We start from the raw sequence: 26,297 nt of genomic DNA, 5'->3' as shown, positions 1-26,297 counted from the left end.
GCACATAATTGGCCTGGGGCGGGGGGGCGGGGCTGCGGAGTATGTTCTTCTCAACAGTAAAGATTCACTATAGGAATGAATCTCGGCTGCTAGAGACTACACTGTTGAATTTCACAGTCTTGATAGAAAATAAAAAATGAGTACCAGCATCAGTGTGAGCATCAATCTTTATGAAGAATTTGACTCTCTTCTTATGACTTTGTGTGATCCTGTGATGAAATACAAATAAGTTAGACCCACAATGTTGTTTGCTTTTTATAGGTCTATAATGACGGATTTATACTACCTCAGTCAAACAGATGGAGCAGGTGATTGGCGGGAAAAAGAGGCCAAAGATCTGACAGAGCTGGTCCAGCGGAGAATAACATATCTTCAGGTAAGAAGGTTAGGTTAAGAAATTAACTTGAGTGAAAAAAAGGAGAATCATAATAAAAATAAAAGTAAGAGTTGCTGTTGGTTTTTAGTCTTCCTAGCCCTCACTTTTTGAAAGTATTTGTTCGCTCATTTTACCTATTTATTCGAAAAGACTGTATGTTACTCCTTGAGTGGAATACAAAGATAGCTAAAAGAAGGTCCCTGCCCTAAAGGGGACTACTTCTGACACACGGACATACAAAAACTACAGTGCAAAATAGGAAGTGCTGCATTTATGTGAGAGATTAGATGAAATGCTCATTGGAGGAACCTGTCAGGGATAGCTATGTGGAAAAGGTATTATTTGAACTGAGCTGTAAAGGATAATTAGGTAGGATTTACACACCCAGAAATGGAGAAGAGCATACTAGCTGGAGCATATGATGTAAGTAATGGTCCATACCTAGGAAAGAACAGTACAGGAACCCAATGAGAAATAGAATATTTTAGTTTGTCTGGAGTTTTGGTTGTGTGAAAAGGAGGGTTGGAAAAGGTAGGTTTGGGAGCCAGATTGCAGAGGTCCTTGGGTACAGGTTAAGCTTTATAGTTAAGCTTTATAGCAGTAAATGGTTGCTGAACGATTTTATTTATTGTATAAACATCATTATAACAACAAATGGGAAATATAAATCAAGGGTAAACTCCAAGTCCCAGGCCCTTTAAAATATATTCTCTTTATTTTGTGTGTGTGTTCTCTTCTAGCTCTTATTAATATGCTTACCCAGTGTTACACATTTGTAAGGATGTTATTGATTTACTTTTAAATTTTGTTTTTTGCTTAATACGCCGTAAGCTTTTTTCTATTCTGGAATCACAACCTGCTTTTGAAAGATTTTTATACAAAGAGTGGCATGATGAGAGTGCTGCTTTAGTGATATTAATCTGAAAAGTAGTATTTTGCTTGAATTGGATTCATTGTAAGAGACTAGAAGCAAGGAGAGCGTTTAGGATATGAGGACCATACTGAAGCTGAGAAACACTGAGGTGTGTGGCAGTTTGCACTGGAAGTGAAGAGACAAATTTGAGAGAGGTTGGGAAGATCGAATTGATAGGCCTATCCAAGTAGCCGAAGGGGCTGGAATGAATGGGATAATGTGTCATTAACTGAAAAGAAACTTAAATCAGGGGAAAACAATGTATTCGTAAATAGAATTTAACACTCCAAATGCTTGAAGTTGAAATGATCGTGCTCATCCTTTTCTAGTACTATTGATGGTATATATACTTTCTGTGTATAATCACTCTGTTTTCCTTTTAAGGTTAAGGTGCTTTATAAAAGCAAAATAATAGCCAGTGACTTTATTCTGTATATTTTAAGATGCACATTTTCCTATACTTAAATAGGAAAAAGCAGAAAATCAGGTGTTTCAAGAGTTCGTTAAAGACGAAACTGTTATTGGCATGATGTCTTGGTCTCATACCCCCGTGGCCATTCATCAGAGGTGTCTGTAGAATGAGAAACACTTGCCTCCTGTAGGGAAGAGGTAATTATCTCCTATCAACTAGAACCTCATTCAATGAACTGTAAACAGCTGGTGGCTCAGAACGATCATCCTCATTTGAAATGGAAATAACTCTGGTTTCTGAGTTTCTTCCATTTCCACATATTCATTAAATTTTCACACCACAAAAGTTATATTTAAACTACGATTTGGCCATAGTTTAGCACCACCCCCAACCCGCCAGTAACAAGTACCTGCCACTTGCTTTAGTTTCTTTTCTCCTCTTGGTTTCTGAGTGGCCAAGTGTTTTCACCAGTAGTGTGAATTTCATCTTCTATGTGCTGATTTCTGTGGTTCTGTTTTAGAGAATTTCACTTGTAAATCATGCTAATGATTTAAAACTATATTGGCTTTTTAAATCTTTCAGACTTAGAGTAAAACATTGTTTCACATGGACCTTAACTTTAGTTTCAAATATTAATTAAGAAATGCTTACTTTCATGCTTTTCTCTTTTTTTATTGGAAAAGAAAATGCAATTTTTAATATTAAAGGAGATGGGGAAAATCTCAATAGGAAAAGCCATATTTTAGAAAAAATATTTTTCTTTAAATGTTCAATGTATTTACAATCATTTTTTCCATTTTTGAGGTTAAGAACTGTATTTGTAACGTATGATTTTTCAGAGAGTAAAGGTGCCGGTCACTCACTCTTCAACTTCTCCAGATGGAGGTGAATAAGGGTCCTTTCACCCATTCCAACAAAATTAAAAATGTGTATTTGTAAGGAATGCTTTCTGACTTGAATTTTCATTCCTTTAAAAAGAATGATTTGTCACTGGTTTAACTAATTGGATTAGAGAGTTTAACAAGAAGAGTTGAGTTTAACAAGAAGAGTTGAGCTATTTATACAGATTTTTTTAGAGTGATTACATTTTTCCGTTACATGTTTTATTGATATTCAAATCTACTGGTGTTTCCATACCTTTACTTTCAGTGAAATACTACTGTAAAAAGACTATTTAAGCAACTTAGATTCTGAAAGACTTCAACGGGGCTTAGAAAATAAATAGTATACTAGGAAATAAAGCTAAAAAGGGGGATAAAGGAGAAAATCTTTGACTTTTGGTACCTGTATTCAAAATAAAAATAAGCACTTCATATAACTTACTGATGGAGATTTTAGAAGGCTCTCCTTATTTAGCCATCAGCCAGCTGTGATATAAAGATGGTAATAATTTGTATCTAAGTAGAAAATAATAGGGAAAAGATATAATAAAAGCAAATATTATTAACATTTTTAATCTCTTTGGGAGATTTTAGTCATTTAAATACCTTATTGTGTTCTTGATAAATAATTCAGATAATTTTATAATTTACTTTCAGTTGGTTTGTATAGTTGAAAACATTTTCAGTTTTACTAGATTTTTACTTATACTCATGAAACTTATTGTCACTTCTCATTATCACCAACAAGCATTTTTTAGAAACGCTGGTTTGTTTAAGGTATAATGCAAGACCTAGTACAAAGAAAAAAGCCTAGATTAAACCCTTGTCACCTGCTATATAAAAATTAATTAATTAATTACTTAAATTTTTAAAAAAGAAGCTTGATTTCCAGAAGGGAGGAAAAAAAACCCTTGTCTTAATCCATAATAAGCGTCCTTTAAATCTAAGCCTTTCTTTCTGTGGTTATCCAGTCCTTTGAACTGAGCAAATATCATTATGTCTCATGAAAATCCTGCTTGATTTACAATCATATAGTACAGTTAAGTTTGGTCTCAATTTTAGATGTCCATTCATTTATTATCATATACCTTGGTTTTACTTGGGAGAAGCAATTTCACAAGATACTGGAAAATAAAAAGGAACTAGGGCAACTGGACTTCAGTGGGACAAAGCTCTGTGGTTGCCTTAATTAAGATTATTTTCTCTTCAGAGTTGAAGGCCCTATGGCATGGTATAAAAAGACTAAAATGAGTAAAAGATTATAATAATCTTACTGAAGACAACCCCAGGTATACTATTAGGCTCAAGTAGAATGGACCAAGTAATTCTCTTAAGGTCTTAATCTTTTATATGTTTATTTGAAAAGTTCTTCAGCCATAAAGTGAACGTGAAATACTGTTAAGTCTAAATAGACCACAAAAAGGATACTTGTTCATATATGAGAGCTGAAACAAGCAGGTAGAGTGGCACCTTGTTTGACCTCAGCTGAGAACTTGTGCTTCAGGAGGCTCCCAGTTTTCACTGTATTGCACGTGTTCACAAGTGACCTGAAAGCACCTCAAGTATTGATTTTGAGGTTACAAATAAATTTTAGCTAGTAGGCAGTTTGGGAATCCATGGATAGTGAGGATCAACTATTTATAATGAAAAAAATCCCAACAAATTATAGATTTTATGACGTTGACAAATACCACAAACACAAAACTCCAGAAGAATAAAAATTTTTATTAACTGCCTGACACTATAATATTGTTTCCCCACATTTCTTGGCTGCGTACTCTTTGATTACAATTTGTAATATTTTCTATAAGGTGAATTGACAGTGATTTTGTAATATTTTTTATAAAGGAAAAGGGAAGATTAAATCAGATTTTTCTGTAGCATGGTTGATCAAAAAAGTTTTTTAATTATTAATATTTGTGATACATAACATTTGCAACTTCACATACAGACATATGTTGTGTTTATAGTACTGCTATAAGCTTGTGCCCTGCATACAAAGGAATTCATATAAATTCTGTTTCATGTGATTCTCATCAAAAAAAAGTATGCGACATATAATTGTTTTATGCTGCATTTTAAATTGTATACGCTACATTTTTGAGGTTATTAATGAGAGAAGAAAACTTTTGTGTTGACTAGGCATCACTGAGAACTGACTCCACTTCTCTTATTACCTGATACTTCTCATCCTGGGCACCATGGGGCACGTTCACGTCACAGTGCAACCTCTTGCCCTGTACCTATGTTTATGTCACAAAAATAACTGTGCACAAAAGCAACCGTGAACCACATACATGTATCCCTCTAACTCTAAACTAAGTGAATCCCCAGCTTAATTTTCCCATAAGAGGACCCCAGAAATGTTGAAGGCCACTTCATTTCCACCCAATACCGACACCAACACTGGGAAAGTGAAGTGGATGGGAGGGAGTTTCAAGTGGAAAGAGACATCTATTTTAACTCATTGTAGACAAATTGTGCAAAATTTGACCAGGTGAAACGCTACACAGGTCCCCCTCCTCCCAGGGCCTTTGAAGGGACCTGTGTAAATGAGCGTCCCTGAAGCATACTGTTACCGAGTCCAAGCTCGCTCTGCTCACTGCACGATAGACAAGTGAGCCAGAGACAAGGAATACGACTTTATTCGGAAAGCCCGAGAAGATGGCAGACTAGTGTCTCCGGAAAACTATCTTATCGGAGTCTGGTTGCCAGTTTCTTTTATAGAATCAGAGAGGTAGATGCGGTGAGGAAGTAAAGGAAAAGGGCCATTTGTGGGCTTCCCTGGTGGCGCAGTGGTTGAGAGTCCGCCTGCCGATGCAGGGGATGCGGGTTCATGCCCCGGTCCGGGAAGATCACACATGCCGCGGAGCAGCTGGGCCCGTGAGCCATGGCCGCTGAGCCTGCGCGTCTGGAACCTGTGCCCCGTAACGGGAGAGGCCCCAACAGTGAGAGGCCCGTGTACCAAAAAAAAAAAAAAAGGCCCATTTTACTTGCAAAACATCTCCTGACCAGCCTCGGTGAGGGGATGTGTTAGTTTCCTTTCTTGCAGCCATTCACAGGTGGACAGGGTCAGATTGTCTCCCGTTGAGTTGAACAGCAGAGGGGCAGTGTTCCCTGAGGCAGCCCATTATGTATTATTATAATAACAAAAGCAAAGGTTAAAGTCAAAGAAACAGATCCAACAGAGTCCATTTAGCTATTTCCTGTTACAATACATCTCAGTAAATCCACTCTGCCCACAAGAAAGCTCTTCTCCTTGAAGTAGGAGGGAACCTGAAGTCCCTTTAGGGGGTTCTCAGTCCTGCTCCAGAGACATAAGATTACCCAAGAACACTAAGGGTAAGAAGCCTGAAATAGAGAAAGACATTGCAAAATTAGATGAAAAGTGATAGATGCTGACTGTTAAGATTGGGTGGATTCTGTCTCAAGTACATAGATACAATAAAGATTACGTTGCCTCCAGTTAAAATTTTGCTTTAATTTGATATTGGAACAGCAGCTTTCCATTAAAGAGTGCTGACCTCTGACTAGGACTTTCACTTTCACTCTCCAGCACTCCCTGGAATATGCAGCACTTTCTCAAATTGACCATCTTATAATTATCAGCCTCTGTTAACTGACTGCCTACAACTTTTGCAAAAGGCAGCTATGCTGTAGGTGTGAGTCCTGGTTACTGTAGACCAAAACTGAGTGGCCTATCCCCCTGACTTTTTCTGTCTGTTCAGTACGCCTCACTATACCTTCTGCTCCCTCCCTGTAATTGCTTAACTCAGGATAGAGTATTGACTAAGGATCTAAGATCAAATAAGTCATAAGTAGGGCTCAGTGATGTCATAAAAGCATACAACTACATGTCTGTGCATTTAATTATAATATATAGAGATATGCTCTGATCCTGGAAAATGGGCATGATAGTTCGCACACATCCATTATGGTACTGTGATAGACTTTCTAAAAGAGCTTGGATGTTTGAGTGCTTGGATGTTTTACGTGGAATGCGATCATAAATCTGACCTACCTAAACCAAAAATGCCAGTTGTGATAAATATCAGGGGGTGGTGTATGTGACTTGCATAGCTCACATCACTTCGAAAACCCATCTGAGAAAGGTTGGCACTGATTCTTGTTTCTCTATGGAAAATTGAGGCGTTCAAGTCATTACATTGGTGTTATACTGGGCTCAAGGTTTGGGTCAGTCATTTTGAAAATAGATGGTAAAACATCTAGATATCTCAAGGTCTCATTAAAGACCTTAAATTGGGAAGGCGCAAGGGAGCAGATATTTCTTCTTGTTCTTCTGGTGCATTAAAGGAAGTTACGAGGATGAAGAATGTTTGCAAGCTGCCATTTCTAAGCACTTTCTGTATTGCTAGGTATTATGCAAAGTAACTCTCATGAGGCAGGTGTTGTTATACTCAGTAAGCAGAATAAATTGAGGATTAGAGAGGTTTGTATGACTTGCCTAGTAAATGGCAGAGGGAAGAGGAAGAGTCTTAACTCCAAGTCTTTATATTCACCATTTAAGAAGTAGTTTGAAGAGCCAGTGTTTGTTTTTTCTTGGTGGTTTGTTGAAGGTGACTGACTGGGTATAAGCTTCAGGGCTGCTTGTAATATTGGCCCGTGAAGCCACATCCTCTTTTGCATTTACCCATCACTAGCAAATGGGACCTTGCTACAGAAACCTTGACAATTAGATTTCTCATGTACTTAGTTAATAAATGTTTTGCGCTGGTCTCAGCCTATTAGAAAGCAGTGTTGTGGTTGGACTGGCCCTTGTGGTTCTTACTATGATTGCAAGACACCCATTAGCAATAATCATCAGGAAACTGAAATAAATAAAGATTTATTACTTACACGACCTGGGAATTACATAGCACACCTGGAGCCACACAGCCAGGGTGTGTGTGTGTGTGTGTGTGTGTGTGTGTGTGTGTGTGGAGGAAAGAACGTGTGGGCTTGGGGTTCTGATTTTTAGGGCCTTCAGGAGTTCACTCTTTATTGGCAAATATAAAACAAAAGAGCAGGAATTTAAAGCAAGGGGAAGGGAAAAAACAAGTGGCCCAAATGGTCAGTTACTGAAATCAACCGAGATCTCTAAAACAAAGGAGCCTCAGTGGGGGGGGCACTGTGGGTCTTTAGCTAGTCCTGAGGCTGCATTGTATTAATTGGAAATACCCCTCTTTGAATTGGATGCTTTGGCAGTCAAAGCTGAAGACAGGTACTTGCCTTTTATGGAAAGAAAAGCTAACTGTCAGGGTTTACATTAAAATAGAGAAAAGTGAGGTATAACTTTTAAATAGCTAAATGAGTAGGACCCTAAAATGTGAAGTTTCCAGACATGGATTCTGCCTCTGTGTGTGTGTGTGTGTGTGTGTGTGTGTGTTTTCCACTTAAGATGATTTTCTTCGTCATTATCATTATAAGAGATTACCAGTTGTGCAAATACACAGAAATTTGCAAAAGTCAGTAGAGAATATAAATTTCTTTTTTCAGGAATGAACAAATCTGAAGAAAATAGGAGGCTGGTAATATGGAAATCCTATGGAAAGTGGCATTATTGTCTTTCATCATAACAGTTGTCATGAGAGGTGATTTTCCCCCTGGATTATAAAAAGTTTAATTCAGGTGTGGTAGAATATAGAATTATGTGCTAAGTAGATTAAAACTCAGAGGTGTGAGTAGAAAGCCTGATTATTTCACAGAAGAAACGTTAAACATATCCTGACCTGCCCATTATATCTATCATGCATCTTTCTTTCCAGCTGGTAAAAAATGAATATCAGTTGTTGCCATCCAGTTTTCAGTTTTGTTCTATATGTAGTAGAACAAATCCTTTAATATTCCAAGTATATTTATGGACTAGTGTTACCAAACCAAACTTGGGTCTGCTCACCTGACACACAGCAAAGCCAAACTAGTGATGCTGGGTTGTGGTGAAAGAAAGTACAGCATTTATTGCAGGGTGCCAAGCAGTGTGTGAATGGGTAGCTCGTGCTCAAAAAACCTGAACCCTCCAATGGCTTTCTGGGGAGGGTTTTTAAAGGCAACATTTGGGGTGATGGTTGCAGCTTGTGGACTTTCTTGTGATTGGTTGGTGGTGAGGTTTCAGGAATCTCAATCATCAATCTTCCTGGTTCCAACTAGTCTGGAGTCTGTGTGCTTGTGGTCACCATCTACCACCTGGGTGAGGGTCTTAGATTTTGCAGAACAACTCAAAGATATGCATCAGATTGTTATGTATATATCTCTTCAGGAGGAACTATGGCTCTGTTTTACAATCATTACTTTTCTTGCTGCTTTGTTTCTGCTTTCCCTCACTTCCCTAATTAGTAACTGTTTTGAGTCTGCTCTTTGGAACTCGGAAGACCTAGGAGACTAAAACCTTTTTATACAAACAGAAATGGGGGGCTAAGAGGGTTGTTAGTACTGGGGAGGGCCCCACAGGGTCCTGCTCAGTTTCAGTTCCCCTTTTCTTTGATACTCCTCAATCCTGAGGGGGAACATGGGCAGGACAAAAAAGGAATACAGTTTTGGATAGAGAAGTTAATCATACACTGGGCAGGGGAACTTGGTTTCAAGGGGACTCAGTTTCACTAGGTAAAACTAGTCAGAAAGATGAGTCTAGATTTTAGCAGCTCACACATCAGGAAAATAATGCTGCTTGTTTAAATAGAAAGTAATGTGGGCATTGGAGAATCTCCTTCGGTTTATTGAGGGACTAAATCTATGTGACTCACAAATGATAAGAGGTCTCAGAAGTTTTCTCAAAGTAGTGTTACTGAGTCCAAGCTCACTCTGCCCACCGCATGACAGGCCAATAAATCGACAGACGAGGTGTTGAGGCAAGGAATAAGACTTTATTCGGAAAGCCCGCAGACTGAGAAGATGGCGGACTAGGGTCCCCCAAAAAACCATCTTATAGGGGTCCGGATGCCAGTTTCTTCTATAGAATGAGAGAAGGAAGTAAAGTAAAAAAGGCAGAATAGAGAGGGAGAGGCAAGGAGGAAGTAAAGTAAAAAGGGCCACCAGTCTTTTTTTTTTTTTTTTTTTGCAGTACGCGGGCCTCTCACTGTCGTGGCCTCTCCCGTTGCGGAGCACAGGCTACGGACGCGCAGGCTCAGCGGCCATGGCTCACGGGCACAGCCGCTCCGCGGCATGTGAGATCTTCCCGGACCAGGGCACGAACCCATGTCCCCTGCATCGGCAGGCGGACTCTCAACCACTGCGCCACCAGGGAAGCCCAGGCCACCACTCTTACAAAACATCTCCAGCCAGTCTCGGGCTGGGATGTGTTAATATCTTCTTTCTCACAGCCATTCACAGGTGGTCAGGGTTCCCTGAGGCAGGCCATTATGTATGATTATAATAATAAAAGCAACGAAAAGCAAAGGCGAAAGTCAAAGAAACAGATCCAACATGGAGTCAAAATTATCTCTTCCCTGTTACAGTAGAATACAGAATAGAACAAGATATAATTTCCTATATCCTTAGGGAGCATGTATTCCTACCCATCTTACCTGATTTTGGTTTTCCTTTTGCCACACTATTTTCACAGATTTTACTGGCTTAAACCAGAGGTCAGCAAGTTACTGCGCTCCAGCCAAAACCACATCAACTGCTTTTGTAAATAAAGTTTTATTGGAACATAGCCATGCACATTTGTTTATATATCATCTATGACTGCTTTCAGGCTACAGTGGCAAAGTTAAATAATTGTGCCAGAGAAAATGTGGCCTGCAAAGCCAAAGATATTTACTATGTGCTTCTTCACAGGAAAAGCTTGCCAACTGTGGCCTAGACAATGATGGAAGTAATTCTTAAATATTTTTGCCTTCTATTTACCTTTATTTCTTCCTCTGATTCCTTCAATTATATATGAACTCTTGTCTGTATTTGAGATGTCAGCTCTGGGCATATCCCATTGTCAGCCACCTGCTGAAGCTCCTGTCCCAAGCAATTAGTTATTTTTCCCATTCATTAGATCATGGGACTGGATATGAACGGTCTGTAAGGATGCAGGAATATATACTCTCTGCTCTGTCACAAACTTTGGGCACTATCTGTTCACTTAAAATCATTATTAAGAGCACGGTGATCCTGTTAAGACATAGTAAGGAATAACGTTAATGATAGCGAAGGTTTCAAATGCAAAATGATGCCTGCTTAAATACTGGAACAAAATCTTGATTTATTCTGAATAATAATATCAGGGTCTACAAGAGGGGATTTGAAGCATCTGTGCTAATGAAATCAGTTTTTATTGTACTTTATCTTCAATTTCTTGCATGTTGGAGGTAGAGAGGGAATGAGGGTTAGTAACAGTTTTCCTTTAGTTCATAATTTTCTTCTGTTTTACTCTATATTAAAGCTCTGCTGGTTTATTTGGGCTATTGTTGTCATGCTATCACAAGAGGCTCTAATAGCCAAAAAGATTAAGATGCAGATAGAAAAAGAAGCATCTAGAGATTTCAATATGGAGAAGTAGGGGGTCACTGAGTATATCTGAATGGATAGAGACAGGTCATTATTTTCACCATTGTTTGTTACTGTTTTCTCTCAACTATTTCATGTCTTTGCCATAACAATTGCACTTTTACTGCATTCTCTTTTTATTGTCATAACCACTGTTCATTATTAAACAAAATACATCACCTATACAAATTCAGTATTTTTATATATCTTCACACCGTTATTTCTTCTACCAAGCTGATGCATATCAGAGGCTATCTAGGATGCTTGGAAGAATTCTAATTAACCTTCTGACAATAGAATAGTCCTGTGGCTTTGGACGCTTCTCTTGCTCAGATCTACCTGAGGTTGGTGGGTTTTTGTCTGTTTGCTTGTTTGGAGGTTTTTTTGTTTGTTTATGTGCTTTATTTTGAATTTTGGTCTGAATCCTCTCCACCTGGAGTGATTAAAGGTGGCTGGACTTACTGGGTTTAGAAGTATGAGGGCTAGCAGAGCAGACCATATCTTGAAGCTGCAAGTATCATCAGAAATAAGGAGGGGTTGTTATAGTATGCCATGTGAGAGGATTGATTATATGTAAGGGGCTAGGGGCAGGATAGATACTATGTTTGGCTTTGCAACCAAAGACCTAGTGCCCTGCCTTTCCTATTTATATAATTCATGAAAAAGGAAATAAAGCTGAACCCTAAGAGAAAGCTTTTATGTATAAGGAAACCTTCCTGTGTTTAAAGCCTACATCCTATAGAGGCTTTGAATGATCTCTTCGTGTTCACTACTAGAGTTCTTTAATTCAAACAAATGTTATGTTTTCCTTTTACACAGGACGATACAGTGCCATATTATTTTCAAGTTTAAACTTGTTGAAAAAAATTAGTTTACCATTGTTTTATTGATTGATGGCTGCGTTGGGCCTTTGTTGCTGTGCGCTGGCTTTCTCTAGCTGCGGGAGGGGGGGCTACTCTTTGTTGCGGTGCACGGACTTCTCATTATGGTGACTTCTCTTGTTGCGGAGCATGGGCTCTAGGCGCACGGGCTTCAGTAGTTGAGGCGCACAGGCTCAGTAGTTGTGGCTCGTGGGCTCTAGAGCGCAGGCTCAGTAGTTGTGGCGCACAGGCTTAGTTGCTCCGCGGCATGTGGGATCTTCCCAGACCAGGGCTCGAACCCGTGTCTCCTGCACTGGCAGGCAGATTCTTAACCCCTGCGCCACCAGAGAAGCCCCAGCTTACCATTTTTAAAAGGAACTTATACGATCAAACGCCTCTGGAAACACAAAGTCATCCGTTTGCCAATAAGTAAGTAGCATTATAGATATGAGTTAAATATACATTAAATGTTTGAGAATATCTTGGCCTTAAAATACAGGCTTCTGTTTCTGGATAAGATATAGTAAATACATTATACCCTCTTCTTCCTGTTAATTGCAACTGAAAAAAAAAATCCTATACACAGTGATTTTCTTGTGTTTTGTTTGTTTGCTTGTTTGTTTTGCCTCCTGTATATTCTGGGTGGGGGTGCTGGAGAATCCTCCAAACTAGAAATATCAGTGGACAGAGCTGGAAAAAGCCCCATTCTTATTGTATCTACCCTATCACAAGTGAGCATAATGAAAAATGTTTCACCACTTCTCCCCTCAGGTGTCACAGTTGTAGAGAACGAGCAGATAGCCATGTCCTCCATACCTGCCCTGCCCCTACCTCTCCCAACTGGTGTTACAACTGCAGAGACTTTGGGCAAAGCCTTGTTCACACCATCACCACACTGCAGTAATGAGGCAGTTCCCATTTCCCTCCACTAGAGTAGAGGGAGGGTTGTGAAGAGGAGGGAGCTAGATAAAGGGACTTTCAGAATCTATGTTTGAAACCCTGGGCAGACCTCTGAATATCCCATGCATGAAACCTATCAGAATCAATATAGAAAAAGGTTTGAGAACTGAACTTAGGTATGATATACCACCCAGGCTTCAGACTGGCCTCTGGGTAGTCCACAAGTGGAACAGGACAAAAGAGCACTGAAAAGCCATTAACAATTAAATTGACATTTGAGCCACAGCTCATAAACGTGAGGTAGGAGTCCAAACAGTTTGACTGCCTACTAAAATAGATAATTTAAATAGAAAGCAGAGTCTCATAACATAATATTCATCATCATACCAAGAGCCAGGAAAATCATAATTCAAATGACAAAAGATAATCAGCAGACACCACACTGAGATGGCACAGATGTTGGAATAACCTGACAAGGATTTTAAAGAAGCTATAATAATGAAAATGCTCCAATAAGCAATTACAGACTTGAAACAAGTAAAAAAAATAGAAAGCCTCAGTAAAGAAATAGATGATACATGGAAAAACCAAATAGGAATTTTAGAACTGAGAAAATATAATAACCTCAGTGAAAAAAACTGACTCATAGTAGAATAGCTATAACAGAAGAAAGAATCACTGCACTTGAAGTTAGATCAATGGAAATTATCCACTCCGGCAACAGAGAGAATAAAGATTTTTTAAAAAGCAAACAGGGCCTCAGGGATCTGTGGGGCAATAACAATTTTTTTTTTTTTTAATGTTTGTATCTTTGGAGTCTCAGAGAGAATTAAGAGTGAAGGATTGACGAAGTGATTCAAAGCTTCCTAAATCTGGCAAACCAACATATTCATCAACTTGAGCAAACTCCTAAAGGGAAAAACCCAAAGTAATCCATTCCCAGACACTTTATAAGTAATTTGCTGAAAACTAAAGACAAAGAAAAAATTCTTTAAAGCAGCCAGAGCAAAGCAGTTCATTACCTGCAATGCATCTGAATCAGAAAACATGGAGGCCAGAAAGAAGTAGTAAGACATATTTAAAGTGCCAAAAGTAAAGAACTATCAACCCAGAATTCTTCGTCCAGTGAAAATATGAGATGAAATTAAGACATTTTCAGATGAAGGAAAACTAAGAGAGTTTTTTGCCAGCAGACTTGCTGTAAAAAAGGAAATTCTTCAGACAGACAGAAAGTGATGACAGAAGGAAACATGGACTATCAGGAATGAAAAAAGTACAAATGAAAGAGTAGATACAGGGTAACTGGCTAGTTTCCTCCCCTTAAGTTTTTTTAAATGGATGGATGGTAAAAAGCAAAATTTATAATATTGTCTGATATAGTTTTCAGTGTAATTTCTTTTCATTCTCAGTTTTCCCTGAGATATAAAGGTAATTTTTAAGACAAAAGGGGAGAGAGTAAACAGACCTGAAAGTTATAGCAAGGTTTCTACGTTCCACTTGAAACAGTAAAATGTTGGTATGAGTAAATTGTAATAAACTGTGTGTATATACATTGTAATCCCCAGAGCAGCCATTTAAAATACTCTATGACAGTATGTACTTACAAAAAAATAAAACACTATAGCCGAACCAAAATTTAATACTAAATGCAGTTCAAATCATGCACAGGGAAGCAGGAATAGGTGTTGGATTTTGTCAAATGCTTTTTCTTTATTAATTGGTGTGATCATGTAGTTCTTCTTTAAACTGTTAACGTGGTTACACTGAATGAATTTTGAATACTTAACCAGTTTTGCTTTTCTGGAATAACCCTACTCGGTCATGATATATATATATATTAAAATGCTAAAAAATATGTTGACATATGATAAAAAAATGTTGACAGAATCCAACATCCATTCATGATGAAACACTCTGCAGACTAGGAATAGAAAGGACATTCTTCAGTCTGTGAAAAAAGCATCTTCAGGTAACAACCTACAGGTAATATCACACTTAATGGTGAGAGACTATTTCCATAGGCTTTTCCCCTAAAATCGGGAATGAGGCAAGGGTGTCTGCTCTCACCACTCCTGTTCAACATAGTAATGGAAGTTCTGTGCAGGGCAGTAAGGCAAGACAAAGAAATAAACGGCATACATACTAGGAAGAAAGAAAATTGTATTTGCAAATGACATGATTGTCTGCATAGAAAAGTCCCAAATAATCTACCAAAAAACAACCACCACACGATAATAAAACTCTTAGGGCTTCCCTGGTGGCGCAGTGGTTGCGAGTCTGACTGCAGGGGACACAGGTTCGTGCCCTGGTCCGGGAAGACCCACACGCCGCCGTGGAGCGGCTGGGCCCGTGAGCCATGGCCGCTGCGCCTGCGCGTCCGTAGCCTGTGCTCCACAACGGGAGAGGCCACAACAGTGAGAGGCCCGTGTACCGCAAAACAAACAAACAAACAAAAAACTCCTAGAACATTTAAGTGAATTTAGCAAAGTCACAGGATATATGGTCAGCACACAAAAATTAATACTTCTACATCTCAGCAAGAAGCAATTAGAAACCAAAATTTTATGCCATCACGCCATTTACACTTATTCGTAAAAATGAAAAAGCAATACTTAAAATACTTGTGTAATGCTGATGAAGGAAGACCTAAATGAATGAGTGGACATACTGTGTTCATGGGTTGGAAGACTCAGCGTAGAAAAGCTGCCAGTTCTTCCCAATTTGATCCATAGGCTTAGCACAATTCCCATCAGAACTCTAGCAAGTCTTTTTCTTCTTGTATGTATAGACAAATTGATTTCAAAATTTAAATAGAAAGGCAAAATAACTAAAATAGGTAAAGCAATTTTGAGAAAGAAGAATAAAGTTAGAGGAATCACACTTTCTACCTTTAAGACTTAGAAGTAGAGCTAAAATAATCAAGATAGTGTATGGTGTTGGAGGAGGGTTAGACATTTAGATCAGTGGAACAGAACAGAGTCTAAAATAAACCCACGTAGGCACGCTAACTTCCTTTTTTTCCATTGAGGTGAAATTTACATAACATCAAATTAACCATCTTAAAGTGAACGATTCAGTGGCACTCAGTGCATTCACAAGGTTATGCAAGTGCTGCCTCTATCCAGTCCCCAAATATTTCATCAGCTCAAAAGAAAACTCCATACCCATAAAGCATTGGTTCTCCATTCCCCCATTTTCCCCTTCCCCCAGCCCCTGGAAACCACCAGTATGCATTCTCTATGGATTTTCCTATTCTGAATATTTCATGTAAATGGAATCATACAACATGTGACCTTTTCTGTCTGGCTTCTTTCACTTGGCATAATATTTTCAAGTTTCATACATGTTGTAGCTTGTGTTAGTACTTCATTGCTTTTTATGGCTGAATAACATTCCATTGTATGGATATACCAATATTTGTCCATTCATTCACTGATGGACATTTGAGCTGTTTCTGCCTTTGCTATTTGAGCACTGCTATGATATGCCTCTACATGTATTTGTTTGAGTATCAGTTTTCAGTTCTTTTGAGTATATACCTATAAGTGGGCAATTGTTTTTTAAGAGAGGTACAAAAGCAATCCAATGGAGGAAGCATAGTCTTTTCAATAAATGATGTTGGAATCATTGGACATCTCATAAGCAAAAAATGGACCTTGACCTAAACCTCACACTTTACTTAAAATTTAACTCAAAATGGGTAGTAAATCTGACAGATAAAATAAATGTGACATGTAAAACTATAAAGCTTTCTATATGTAAAACTATAAAGAAAATCTTTGGAATAAATCTTTGTGACTTAGGCTAAAAGTTCTGAAATGTGACACCAAAAGAATGGTTCATAAAAGAAAAAAAAGTAAATTGGACTTTTATCAAAATTAAAAACTTTTGATCTGAGAATGTTACCCTGTTAAAGAAGATGAAAAGACAGGCCATAGGCTGGGAGAAAGTCTTTGCAAATCACACATCCAAGAAAGGTCCTGTATCCAGAATGTATTAAGAACTCTCTAATCTCAACAGTAAGAAACAATCCAGTCAAAAAATGGGTAAAAGTTTTGAATAGACAACTTTACCAAAGGGTAAATATGGATAACAAATAAGCACACGAAAAGATGTTCAAAATCATAAACTGTTAGGGGAATGCAACTTAAAAACATAATGAGGTACCACTACACACCTATCAGAATGGCTAAAGTAATGCTGAGCAACCAGCTCTCTCATAGATTCTTCATGGGAATATAAAATGGTACAGCCATTCTGGGAAATAGTTTGGCAGTTTGCTATAAAGTTAAACATGTCCTTACCGTGTGCTTCAGCAGTTATACTGCTGTATTCTCATCCTAGAGAAATGAAAACTCATGTCCACACAAAAATCTGTACACTCACATACATGACAACTTAATTTGTAATAATCAAAACCTGAAAACAACCCAAATGTCCTTCAATGGGTGAATTAACTGTGGTACTTCCACATAGCAGAATACTACCCAGCAATAAGAAGGAATGCACTATTGATACACACAGTAACTTGGATGGATCTTAAGAGCATTATGCCAAGTGATAAAAGAGATCATTGGTTCTGGAGAACAGATCACTGGTTCCCTGGGATTAAGGTTTGGGGAAGGGTGTGACTCTAAAGGGGATAGTGTATGAGAATTTCTTTGTTTTGATGCAGCAGTTTGTATCCTGATTATGGTAATGGTTACATGAGTCTCTACATGTTTTGATACTACTATACCAAAAAAAAAATGAGTGCATGTAAAAACTGGTGAATCCAAATAAGGTCTATATTATAGTTAATAATGTTGTGTAATGTCCATTTCCTGATGTTGATAATGTACTGTGGTTAAGTAGGATGTTCTCATTGGGGAAAGCTGTGTGAAAGGTACACAGTAGCTCTACTGTTTTTGCAATTTATTAAGGGGCTTAAGTTATTTACAAATAAACAGCAAAAAAATGCAGAGTCTAAGATTTTCAAAAGTAAAGAAAATAACATGAATTGGTTAGAGCAGTGTTAAACTGAGTCAGTGAGAAAAGTGATCTTAACAGGTTGGGTTTTTTTAATCGAAATAATAATAACCAGGGATTCCAAAGAAATTTCTGCTCTGCTGATAGTAGATTCTCAGTGCATGGCTAGCTGCATGGAGAAGTGGAGCAAAGCCTCTCTCCAGGAGAAAAAGTAGCAAGATTTGACATCTGGGTTAATTATTGTTGATGGTTTGATTTAAAAGCCAGTGAGTAGACAAGTGCTATCAGTACCATTTCTACCTTGAAGAATGACATTTTGCAGAATGGAAGAGCTGGCAAAACCGTGTAAGTTATTTTGACTTTTATTTAAGACAAAAAACAAAGCACCTGCAGCAGCCTTTGCACAAGAACAAAGTTCCAGCCAGTGTTTCTCTTCTGTGTCTGCTATCTACTTTATTTTTGAATCCTGTATAAGGCAGAGTTAACCATTCTGGAGCTTGCTTTTACTTTTCTCCTTCTTTCTCCTTCTCCCCTCTTCTTCCGCTGTTCCGCTGCCCCCCCCCACCCCCCCCCCGAGCCCCTCCTCCTCTTCCCTCTTTCCTCTCTCTCTCTTCTCTCTTCCGGCTTTCTCTCCCTTCTTCTCCTTTCCTCCTCCCTCTTTCCCATACTACTACTTCCTCCCCCCTTTTCCTCTCTCCCTCTTTTTTTTTTTAAGAGAGTGTCTGCCTGCCATAGCATGCCTGTATTTTGATTTGAGGAGAGAACCCCATGAATCCTGTTAAGTAAAATGATGGTGGGTGGAGGACCTTTCTGGAATTCAACCTTAATTTTGTAAGCATGCTATTTTTAACCTGACCAGTTCAGCTGGTTCTGAGACCTGGGAATCAGGCTATAAACTTAGGGAGAAATGTTGAAGGTGCTTGAGGAGATAGATCTTCTATGCATTTATGTAGGATTGGCAGACTCTGGCTCCTCAGGTAACTTAACTTTTCTTCTCTAGCCTTGGAGGGAGTTGTGTTTACATTAGATTTTGAGTGAGAGAATTACACTTGGATGCACCTCATTCTTTCTCTGCCTTCCCTTTGTGACCCTTATGGAAGCAGACAGTATTACCAAGGTTGCTCTGATGTACTTGAACCTGAGATAGAGGTTTTTTAGAGACTACCTGGAATACCCAGAGATGACAGAATACTGTCTCAAAGACCATTAGTAGAAGAAATTCCCCACATGCTTTCAACTGGATCTGTAGAATTTCTGTCTTTTAAAAAATGGCTTCCAGACATTCAATAGAGACTTCTAGGCAAAGAGCAGAAGTTTAAAAAATGCATTTAAAGTAAGCCAATTAATTGGCTTTACTTACCAAGAAGATGCTTGCCTCTTCTATAACTGTATAATAACTGTCTACCTTTTGCTTCAATCCTTCAGGATAATAGCCTGTAAATTATGTATCTTGATATCTTTTCTCCATTAAGTTTATACTCTTGAAGTTTTATAAAAATACCCCAGGGAAATTGATTTCCTGAAGCACTGGGTGGCCTACTTGTGGGTCAGCTATTGTGTTGTTCTTACTACTTAAAACAGATTGTTCTCTGCCAGAGGGGTGGAAAGCACCCCTCTGAAACTACCTTTAAATTTGCTATGAAAATATTCTTGTTTAATATGTTAAGAGACAATGATTTCCGGTCTTGGCTTTTAAAAACGAGAATGCTTTTTAACTCTCTCTTTCATGGTTAACTATGCCCAGAGTCTTTATTTTAATTACCGCTGTGTAGTACTTCAATTCTTTTGTTTGCTTCATTACATATTCTGCTTTGGTTTTGAAAATAATTTCAGAGAAATAAAATCAAATTGTTTCCAATACAATGAAGTGCTTTCACCACGCTATTAATGAATCTTTTCCTCATTATTGAGAAGCTAGATGTTGCAAATCTTTTTAAACAAGCAAATTAAAAACTGTTTAGTCTTATGATTAGAGCAGACAAAGAGCAGAATAAAATTTAACTTACCTGGCTCATTCCTTTAGTGACCTTTCTTTATCGGAAATAGGAGCTATCTGTGGTTTAACTCCTCCCTATAGAAGGAATGTTATTAGAGAGGAGCTGGAAGGATCCCCAGGGTTCTGATTCTGAATCCTTAAATGTAAGACCTAAAACTCTAAAACTACTAGAAGAAAACAAAGGGGGAAAGCTCCTTGACACTTGATTTTTTTAGATATGACACCAAAAGCACAAGCAACAACAATAAAAAATCAACAAGTGGGGGCTTCCCTGGTGGCGCAGTGGTTGGGAGTCTGCCTGCCGATGCAGGGGACGCAGGTTCGTACCCAGGTCCGGGAAGATCCCACATGCCGTGGACCGGCTGGGCCCGTGAGCCATGGCCACTGAGCCTGCGTGTCCGGAGTCTGTGCTCCGCAAGGGATCCCTGGTGGCGCAGTGGTTGGGAGTCTGCCTGCCGATGCAGGGGACGCAGGTTCGTACCCAGGTCCGGGAAGATCCCACATGCCGTGGACCGGCTGGGCCCGTGAGCCATGGCCACTGAGCCTGCGTGTCCAGAGTCTGTGCTCCGCAAGGGAAGAGGTCACAACAGTGAGAGACCCGTGTACCGCAAAAAAAAAAAAAAAAAAAATCAACAAGTGGAACTAGATCAAACTGAAAAGCTTCTGTACAGCAAACGAAACAACAAAATCAAAAGGCAGTCTATGGAATGGGAGAAAATATTTGTAAACTAGTTGTCTGGTAAGGGGTTAACATCCAAAATGTGTAAGGAATTCAACTCAATAGCAAAAAACCAAATAACCTGATCATATTATGGGCTGAAAACCTAAACTGACATTTCTCAAAAGACATACAGAGGGTCAACAAGTATATGCATAGGTGCTCAACATCACTAATCATTAGGGAAATGTAAATCAAAACTACAAAGAGACATATCACCTTATAATTGTTAGAATGGCTATTATCAAAAAAGGCAAAAGATAATAAGTGTTGTGGAGGATGTGGAAAAAGGGAAACCTTTGTCCCCATTCCTGTTGGTGGAAATGTAAATTGGTATGGCCATTATGGAAAACAATATAGAGGTTCCTCAAAAAATTAAAAATAGAACTACCATATGATTCCAGCAATCCCACTTTTGAGTATGTTATCTGAAGGAAATGAAATCAGTATCTCAAAGAGATATCTGCACCCGCATGTTCATTGCAGCATTATTCAGTATAGCCAAGATATGGAAACAACTTATGCTTCTATCAGTGGATGAATGGATAAAGAAAATGTGTGTGTGTGTGTACAAACAGCAATGGAATGTTATTCAGCCATAACAAAAGAGAAAATCCTGCTATTTACAACAACATGGATGAACCTGGAGGACATTATGGTAAATGAAATAAGACACAAAAAAGACACATACTGCATGATCTCACTTATATGTGCAACCTAAAAAATTCATAAAACCAGAGAGCAGAACAGTAGTTATCAGGGTCAGGAAGGTGGGGGAAAGGGGGAGGTGTTGATCAAATGGTACGAAGGTTCAGTTATGTGGGTTGAATAAGTTCTAGAGAACTAGTGTGCAGCATGGTGACTGTAGTTATTAATACTGTATTGTATACTTGAAATTTGCTAAGAGAGTTGATCTTAACTGTTCTCCCCATCAAAAAATAAATCGTAACTGTGTGAGGTGATAGATATGTTAATTAGCTCAATGGTGGTGATCATTTCAGTGTTTACATATTTTTAAACATCATGCCGTACACCTTAAATAGAATCAATTTTTATTTGTCAAGTATACATCCAAAAATCTGGGGAAACAATGACCAGGTAAGTGCTCTGAGCCTGTGTTTCTTGCTGCATCTTGTATTGAAGACATCATGGGGCGGGGTGGGGGGGCAGTGGATAAGAGCACTGGGCGATGGATTAAGAGACCTGAATTCTAAATGTTGGCTTGCCACCAATTAGTGTATTTTTGTGACAATGGATTTGACATCACCTTTGTCTCTGTACATGCAGTTCTTCTGAACTAATTGTTATTGAGCATTTTTTCTTTGCAAGAGACGCCTGGAGTTATTATATCCAGTTTATATTGACTAAATGCTTTCGATTTGTTGTTGATTTAGGCTTTTTCTGCAGTGTTTTGGTCTGTAGTAACTGGGCAGATAAGTGAGGGAAATTACATTGCGGCTGGAAAATTTTCCTCTGAAGAGGCTTTAATTTGTATGGACAATCTAAATAGTCCTGGCAAAAGGCTTTATCTGTGATTTAATTTAAAAGCCATGGAATCAGTACTATGTTTTGTCATATTATATCATTAATTCACAATTACTACTAATTTACTAAGTGAAGGAAGTAGAAACCTCTAAATCCTAGCAGTGCCTAAGTAATATAATAATGCTTGTGGTTTACTAGTTGATTCCAAATTATTCTTTTTTAGCAAAGTAGAAATTAAACTGGCTTCCTTATTTGAAATATATCCAAGAGAGACTATTTTCATATTTGTAACCAAAGTAAAATAGATATTTTAGCATTTTGATGGTGCCTTTAGTGAATTAGTAAGCATTTAGGTTTAAGAGCTGCTGCTTCCTTTAATATACTGTGTTAGTTAGAGGAATATTGATTTAAATATACTTCCCAATGTTGACTTATAGGACAGTGAGAGCAAGTATAGTTTTCAGTTCTGTAGAGATAGGGTCATTCTTGGAAACTAACAGCATCCTAAGAAATGCCTCAGATAGTGTTAAAATTTTTTTAAAGAGCTGAACAAAAGGAAACTGAATACAGAAGAACCCCATTTTATCTTAAGTCCTTGTTTCTTATATGTCCTATGGTGACAGCTTTGCTGCAGAACTATAACTGTAAAAATGTTACATAACATTGTTAGCTTACAAGGGCCCATGATTGGGCCACCTTGTAGCACTACATGCAAAAAAAGTAGTTCATTTATCCAGTGTGAAGTAATGTCTCTTGAGATCATGAGGATAAATGAGAAGTATGTTTGAATGAGTTTTGAGCGTATAGCATGTATTTTAGCCTCATAGTGTCTCTGAGATGGAAGGATGGGTGAGCAGGAAGAGGTTATGGAGGGAGGTGATTTTTACCTCAATTTTAAATTACCAAATTGAAGCAGAATCACACAATTGAATTCATAACAGAGCTTGAATTAGAAAAAAAATTGTATCTTAAACCTCTGCAGTTCTTCAACTAGAACACGTTGTCTTAAGTAATTTTGACAAATTTGCCTCCTATTCTAAAGCTTAAATAACATCATCATCGAAAGAAGCAAGAATGCATGTGCCTATTGATGAGTCTGACTTTAAGAAGGCCCTGTATACAAAAATCCTACGTTATAAATATAATATGTAGAGTTTATAAAGTAATTTTACCTTGCCCTTCACAATTATTCTTTGCAATATCGGCCTCCATTGAATAATGGAAAAAGTACATTTACTTAGCGTTTCATAAACACAATAAATTATATCTTAAAGATTTATTTTAAATGCAGTTTTATTCATAGCCCTTTCCAGTCCAGCTGAAAGTGACTTATTTTTCCTCTTCCATTCCTTAATTCCTTGTTTACCATGGTCTTAAAACATTTAAATTGTCTATTGTAGTTATTTATGTATATAATTTCTTATTCTGTTGGATTGTCATCTCCCAAGTTTCCTTGTATAAGTTAAGTGCTTAATAAATATTTACTAAATGAACAAACGTTCGCCTATACTTGATCAGTGAGTGATACTCAAGGCAGAAGGACGGAGAAGTAGGACGCTCTCCCAGGGGACTTACGGGGTAGCATTTTCAATCTGTATTTCCCCATCTCCCACTCACGAATAAGAAGTGCTTCCTAGTGAGCCTAAATCTGCTTGGAGTGTATCATATTTCAAGTGTGTGTGTGTGTCTGAGAGAGAGAGAGAGAGAGAGATGAGTGGAGGGAGTACCATAAGACGAGAGGGAGGGGAAAGAGATAAAGCAATGTAACATAGAACAAAACTATCTGCCTGCATTTTGGCGTTACTGGTAGAGAAATATACAAGAGAGTGATTAGGCACACAAGAAGCAGATGAAAAACAGATTTTATCATCAGAAATAGCTACCCTGTTAAAGTGATCACATGATTAAAGTAAAGCTTCTTTTAGTAATGAGACCCTTCTCTATATTATTGCTTATGGATGAGACAAACCTTCAAGCTTTTTGCAGACATCAACAGAAAAGTATAAAACCAGGATCAGTGGTAATTGACAAAGTCTATTTGGTAAGAAATTTGAGGATTATATGTATGCCTGTATCTATGTATAACAATGGCTCTGTTTCCCTTTTATAGACTCCCATAAATCTCTTACTTGTTGCTACTTCATAACAGTGGTGGATAACAAAAACTTAGGTCAGATAAGGGGTTTTCTGTAAGGTTCCTTTCCATCAGAGTAAATCCCTATCCATCTGAGTTGTTGCTTTGTTTACCTTTTATATATCTGCTTGTTTTTTCTAGATCTTTGTTCTGATGAGCCTAATCTTGTGTTAGAAACACGTATACTTTTTCTGTTTCTCGCTGTCTCCCTCCTATTTCTGAATCTTTTATGAGCAAGATCCTTTGAATTTTGCAGACTTTTAACTATTATTTCAGTAAGAAATCGGGCTGTGGCGCTGAGCGTTTTCAGTGTTTTGTTTAACTGTTATCATTCCAAACAGCCATTCATTTTCTCTTATCACTTCCTGCCTTAGACTCTTCCATTGGTTACCTTGTATATGTAGACCTTTCTCATTCCAGAACCATACATAATAGATTTTTTTCCCCTTTCTCTGTGTTATCAATACATAACAGAAAGATTTAATATATTCTCTCTTCAGCTTACTTTGAGACACATTAAGACTCTTGAACTACACTTCATTTCATAAATTACCCTCTTCTTTCTCTTAGGCCTCAGTTCTTGTGCTCGAAACACTGGGTTCTAATTAAACTCTTAAGAAACACAGTAGATGTATTTTTTTTTTTCATGCAGATGTGTCTTCTTTTAAGTAAAAAATCTACAGTTTGAAAACTAAAGGTCATCTGTTTCAATTATTATGCTCCTTTACTCTTTTTTCCTTTAAAAAATGTGAAGACTAATATAAGATATAATAATATGGGAAACTGGTTGTGAGGTATATGGGATCTCTGTACTAACTGCAATAATTCTGTACATCTAAAAGCAGCTGTAAAAGGAAATGTTTATTGAAAAATATATGAAGGACTTTTTCATTCGTATGAATTTTAGAGATAATCTAAGTGCTGTATTTCTTACAGTTCATGAAAAATCTGACAAATATCGATATTCTTTGCTCTCTTAACTATTGAATTAATAATAAAGCTTTGACTATTCTTTATTCCCAGATCCTTGTATAACATTAGAAGAAAGTAAATGATAAATTGGTCTCCCAACATCACACCCCTTCTGTTCTTCTTAACTCTTTTGTGGCCGTAGCACCTGCGTGGGGATCTTTATTGCCTTAGGAGCCTGCCACGAGTTCAAAGTCTCAAGTGAAGAGGATTCAGCAACTCTAGTACTTGATTGAGGAAACAGTATTGACCACATCTTGCTGAATTTTATCTGGGCTCTCTTGGGTTCATAAGGGCTCTAACTCTTCAGAAGGCTCTTGATGGTATAGGTTCTGCTTTGATCTGAAAGGACCAGCCTGCAGTGGCACACCTGAGTATGAAAGATACTTCTGAAAGTAACGGTGTGTGGCATTTTCCTTTTGCAGCGTTTCTTTCAGAATCATTTTATAGCCTTACCATCCTAGCTTTTGTTTCTAGGGCTCTACTTTGCGGAGCAGATGATATCCCTAGAAAATTGTTGTAGATTTGTGGTTTGGCAACTGCTTTATTAAAGCCTTATATAAATTGAGAACTGATTACCTTGCTTCTTGCTATGTAAAAGAAAAGATTCTGTTCCTGAAGGTACCCATCCTTTCTCTTCCCTTGCAGACAGAACAGCTTGAAAAATTTCTCAGGCTAAGGAGTCCTTGTCAAAACAAATTTTTATTTGAAGAACTAAGATGCCTAGGGATATTTAGCAACAGCCCATACAAATTACAGTGGAATTGAAACTTTAGAATGGGAAAAAAGAATTTTTCATGTTTGCTTAACCCCATTGCACCCACTGTTAGATAATATTAAATGTTTTAACTACTTGCTATTCATCTTATAGCAAAACATGTAAATAGCAAAATGGATCTCCTGATTAAAAATTGGCGTAGCACATTCTCAATACATCCAATATAAAACATGCTCTACATTTTATTTTAAAAATTACTGGTATCATCAATATTGGTTTTGTGAAAAAGTCCCAGGACTGATATTTTTTAATTGTTGAACTCAGATATCCTTTTACTCAGTGGCTTTACTTCCATAATGAAGAAGTATATTTTGTTGGTGACATCTCAAATTCTGGAATAGTTGGAATTATTAGTTAAATTGTAGTTTTTCTTTTAAGATGATTTGTTTCATCAGTGAAGGTAATAATCTCAATGCTGAACTGCACCTGGAA

At 37.9% G+C, this 26,297-nt stretch overlaps 1 protein-coding gene across 7 annotated transcripts in view; it reads left to right on the top strand.

Moving 5' to 3' along the window:
* FUT8 (fucosyltransferase 8) overlaps positions 1-26,297 on the top strand; it is a 321,926-nt gene that overhangs the window by 235,859 nt on the left and 59,770 nt on the right. For all 7 annotated transcript variants that reach the window (XM_024750842.1, XM_024750839.1, XM_024750841.1 and 4 more), the window contains one exon: positions 262-376. In XM_024750842.1, coding sequence (XP_024606610.1) covers positions 262-376 — 115 coding nt within the window. The remainder of the gene's footprint in view (positions 1-261; positions 377-26,297) is intronic.

The sequence above is a fragment of the Neophocaena asiaeorientalis genome, unplaced genomic scaffold, assembly GCF_003031525.2.
Source record: "Neophocaena asiaeorientalis asiaeorientalis breed wild unplaced genomic scaffold, Neophocaena_asiaeorientalis_V1.1 scaffold140, whole genome shotgun sequence".
In the NCBI taxonomy this organism is placed as follows: Eukaryota; Metazoa; Chordata; class Mammalia; order Artiodactyla; family Phocoenidae; genus Neophocaena; species Neophocaena asiaeorientalis.
Note: the sequence above shows the minus strand (reverse complement) of the source record. Positions and strands in the feature narration are given on the sequence as shown.